Here is a 4,853-nt window from a genome sequence, read left to right as displayed (position 1 = left end):
TTGTAAATAGAGCTGCAATGAACATTGTGGTACATGACTCATTTTGAATTATGGTTTTCTCAGGGTGTATGCCCAGTCGTGGGATTGCTGGGTCGTATGGTAGTTCTATTTGTAGTTTTTTAAGGAACCTCCATACTGAAACAGTGGATCCTTATCATAATAATAGCCAATCTTTATTAAAGGCTTCCCATGTGCCAGGCACTACGCTAAGCCCAGCCCTAGGAGGTTAAGTAACTTGTCTAAGGTGAAGCAGCTAAATATCTGGTGAGACTGGGATTCAACCCTTGGCCTGTGGCTCCAGCACCTGCATTCCTAAGCTCTATACAATACTGCCACCTGTGGGGCTCCCCAGGCCCAGGAGACCAGGGGAAGGCAGCGATAATGGTGGCACATCGCTAGATTCTTTATCCAGGAGAACAGAAGGTGGGCAGGTTGCCACAGCCCGGGGGTGGTTGGGAAGTCCATTTCCTGGGAAATATGCAGAAGTCCGGGTACCACCTCCCTTTCTGGGGGCACCAAAGGCACCACAGGGGTTGATCTGCCTTTATCCCTCCCAGGTTTCATGGGTCCTATGTCAACCTACACTATGGCTACCTCCCTGATGCCCTGGTGGACCTCACGGGAGGGGTGGTCACCAACATCAGCCTGCATTCCTCCTCGTCTGACCTGATGACAACGGTGAAGATGGTAGCCGAGGCAGGCTCCCTCATGACCTGCAGCACCCTGGCCGGGGTGGGTAGACCAGGAATCTCGCTGCACGGGTTCGAGCCTTTCCTCACCCGGGAGTGTTCAGCCCCTGGCCCATTCAGGGGAATGGCCAAGTGACCATCACGGAGCACTGATGCTGTGCTTTACCGACACCACTTCATTTAATCCTCACAGTAGCCCTCCAACTGAAATAGGGATTGCAGAATTCACTTACAGAAGTAGAAATGGGCTCAGAGAGACTAAGTAAGATGCTTACCATCACACAGCCAGTGAGTGGCTGAGCAGGGGTTCAGATGCTGTTGTCTGATACTGAAGCCTTTGCCTAGTGCTTCCCTGTGACCGGAACTAGTGGGGTCCAGAGTGATCGGACGCCCTTTGATTCTCACTGGCTTTAAAGGCAGCATCCCAAAGGCAGAGTGCCCCATTCTGCAAAGCCTGAATGACCCTCCAGATTATTTGAGTCTGTTCTGAGACAGCCAACACCGTATCCCTGAGGACACTTTCTTCACTCTTTAACCATGTGGGCTTTGAGTCACACACCCCTAGTCTGAAATGCCACATGAAACCCGAATGCACTTTAAACCCCAATCCCTCATAGCTTGGAGGTGGTAGGTCTTCCCAACTCCCACTAAATGCCCAGAAGTTATATCTTGTGTTGTGTCTCATTGATAGCAAGTAATTGGAGAAGCCAGCAGCCCACGTCCTCGGGACTCAGTGGCCTTCTGTCTCTCATGGGGTGGTCTCCTGAGGTGTCAAATGCTGGGGCCTCAAGCACCCTACAGCCTTCAAACTCTGCCTCGCTAGGAAAGAAATCCAGGAACACATGCCATTCCAACGTGAGTCAGTGGGATGCTTTTCATCTGGCCACAGGCCAGCTGCTGATTGAATAGTGCTTTTCTATCTTTTTGAAGAATGTGTGAATGTTTAACGCTTGGTCTGCTTTCCTCCTTTGAAGCCGACAAGTGAGTCCACGAGGATGGCAAACGGGCTGGTGAGTCGGCATGCCTGCACAGTGACTGGCGCTGAGCAGGTAAGGCTCCCCATGAACACGGTGCCCCAGGGTTCTTGCTCCCCTACACAGGAGTCAGAATCACTTGCCTCGGTGAGCCCAACAAGCTGAAACAAGTAGTGATCACCCTTGCCTCCACCATGTCCAGGCCCATCATGGACAACCTCATTCCCTCTCCTCATCCAGAAGTTCTGGTGCCCAGTATCCTCATCCCCCAGGGACCCACCAAAAATCTTACTATCCTTGAATGGCCTCAGACAGGCAGAGTGTCTAACTAGGCTGGGGGATTAGCCCAAAAAGAAAGCAGAATTAACTACCCAATTGACTTTGGAGGAAATTTTGCCGCGAAAGGGTTTTATTTGTTACGTACCAACTAAACTGCTCTGACAAAGACACTCAAAAATGCAGGGGCTCAAACAAGATCAAGTTCACTTCTCAGCTAGGCAGGTGACTCCAGAGCTGGTAGCTGACTGTGCCGTCTGCAACATGGAGCTTCTACCTGTGAGCCCAGGGAAGCTGCCTCAGGTCCCCTCATTTCCCAGCCGGGGGAGGAGAAAGAGGCCGGGGACGCTTATACATCCCTAAGGAAGGCATGTATCAGTAAAGGCACACACCATTTCCTCTCAGATCCCATGAGTCTGGACCTAGTCATGTGCCACCCTGAGGCCCAAGGTTGTCTGGGAAACATACCGTCTAGCTGGGCTGCCATATGCCCAGCTAGAACTTTATTCCCATGAATGAGGGGAGGATGGCTACTGGGGGACAGTGAGTGTTTCCCCTTGATGCAACAACCCACTTTGGGTGGACAAAAACGCATATCATCAGTGTGTGCAGTAGTGTTTGGTCTGGAAAACGCTACTAAAGTCCAGCCTCCTCGATTCATAAGTGAGAAGCCAACACCTGAGAGGGGAAGGTCAGGGTGACACAGCTGCTTGAAATGGCTGGGCCCAGACACCACGACTCCTCAGTTGCCATCTATGCTTATCACGCAGCCGTGCAGGGACAGCACTTCCTGGCCTTGTGATGATTTCCCACAGATGTTCCCCCATCTCTGTGGTTCTCACAACTCTTGAGGTCTGATAATGTCTTCTAGGTCATAAGAGACAGTGTCGCAAACCCCAGGGTCCATTTTTCACAGGTATTTATGGGCCAAGGAACGCAGAGTATCAGCTTCTATTTATGGCCCGTTTCTCATATCTGCCTTCCCTCTCTGCATGTCAGTCTGTCTCTCCTGTCCATTGACCTAAGGCCAGTTACTCCACTGTTTTGTGTTTGGGTGAATGTTCCAATCTGCAAAACAGGCAAGGTGGGAGGGAGACGCAAGAAGGAAGACATATGGGGATAGATGAATATGTATAGCTGATTCACTTTGTTATAAAGCAGAAACTAACACACCATTGTAAAGCAATTATACTCCAATAAATATGTTAAAAAATAAAACAAAACAAAACAAACAAACAAACAAAAAAAACAGGGCAATATTTTGTCTCCCGCCTTCCTCTCTAAGGAAATCAGTACCAAAATGCTTCCTCTGCACAGCAACTGGAGGAGAGTAGGCACCTAATAAATGCTTGTTGGATCAATGGATGATTGTGCTTGCATGAGTGAATGAATGCATTTGTCTTTGGCCTATGAGGATGACATCACGGATTCTCCATCATAGAATATGGGAGGAGCTCAAATGACATTTCCCACAAGCAAGGAAGAGGCCCTGATAAACCCAAGCCATAAGAGATCCCAGTCCCAGTGGCTCCAGATGCTCTTCCTCTGGAATCTCCCATGCCCTTCTCTGAATTCTCAGTGGAGACAGGCAATACCATCATCACATCTGGCCACGGATGGACATTCTGCTCACCGTAGCTCCCCATCCCCAACGTGGACAAGTCTAGGTTAGGGAGAGAAAGTCAGCTTTCTTGTGTGCCAGCCTTGATCCAGGCAATGCTGCCTGGATTACTGTGTTGACAAGACTTTGGCTCTGCTTCCAGATTTGGAAAAAGAGAGCTGTGATCGGTGAATGATATCTGTGCTGGGCATGGAAGGAAGGAGCCATGGTACCTGCGTGATGTGCTGGCCATTCCTGGCAAGGCCCTTGTTATACATTGAGACGGCCTTTCTTTCTCCTCTGAATGCAGGGGAGAAGGGACTTGTGTATCCAGAGGTCCGGATGGCCATGGAATGTGCGTCCCGCAGAGGCTGGGCATATGGGGATGGCAGTGACTGCCGGCTTACAGAGCAGCCAAGTAAACACCAAGGGCCAAGGTTATGGAGGTGAACTGGGGAGTGGAAGTGCGGCCTTGGCTGGGGTTTGGGCTCCCAGTGATTCTGCTCACGGCCCGGATGTTTCCTCCCCCACGGCACACACTTTGAGTTGTTCTTCTAACACACTGATCAGTCTGAACAGGCCACTCCTGTGACAGTAGGTGCTGAAGACCGTGTGTCCTGCAGGATCCATTCCCACCATTCTTGCCACTCTGTGGCTGCTGACACTTCCCAGCCTGTGCTCTAAGGAGCTCCAGACTGGTGAGATGCTCTGTGAAAGCAGTATTTGGATATTAACATGTTAAAGGCTCTGAGAAGGCCTGTATTAACAATATAAGTACAGCTTGGTTTTAATCTACCATTAGCCATGAAGCCATTTTTTTTCTAGGAATAACAATTAACTGCCTCTGGAGCTTGCATTGAAGAGAATACTTTCAAGGAATTATTATCCTAGGATAGATAACCTGGATCACCTCTTTCCCAGTGGCACCCTTTCTGAGATATCTGACCAGGGTCAGGGTACAGTCAGCAGCCAGGAGAGTGAAGCAAGAAAGCCCGCCCATTCTCAGATGCAGCTGTGACCTTAGCCTCGAAGGTTACCCCTGAGGCGCTTGGCCAAGGCCCATGTGATCACCAACAGGCTTCCCTGGTGGCGCAGTGGTTGAGGCTCCGCCTGCCGATGCAGGGGACGCGGCTTCGTGCCCCGGTCCGGGAAGATCCCACATGCCGTGGAGCGGCTGGGCCCGTGAGCCGTGGCCGCTGAGCCTGCGCGTCCGGAGACTGTGCTCCACAACGGGCGAGGCCACGACAGTGAGAGGCTCGCGTACTGCAAAAAAAAAAAAAAAAAAAGAAGTGACACAGTCAGACAAGGGCCCAA

The 4,853-nt window shown here is 50.7% G+C and overlaps 1 protein-coding gene across 1 annotated transcript in view; it reads left to right on the top strand.

Moving 5' to 3' along the window:
- CAPN13 (calpain 13) overlaps nt 1-4,853 on the top strand; it is a gene marked incomplete at both ends in the record, with an annotated part of 46,109 nt that overhangs the window by 11,984 nt on the left and 29,272 nt on the right. The window contains 2 exon segments of the mRNA XM_028486102.1: nt 558-732; nt 1,664-1,738. Of these exon segments, the coding sequence (XP_028341903.1) occupies nt 558-732; nt 1,664-1,738 (250 nt within the window).

The sequence above is a fragment of the Physeter macrocephalus genome, unplaced genomic scaffold (genome assembly GCF_002837175.3).
Source record: "Physeter macrocephalus isolate SW-GA unplaced genomic scaffold, ASM283717v5 random_608, whole genome shotgun sequence".
In the NCBI taxonomy this organism is placed as follows: Eukaryota; Metazoa; Chordata; class Mammalia; order Artiodactyla; family Physeteridae; genus Physeter; species Physeter macrocephalus.
The sequence above is the reverse complement of the archived record's forward strand: the minus strand, read 5'-3'. Positions and strand labels throughout refer to the sequence as shown.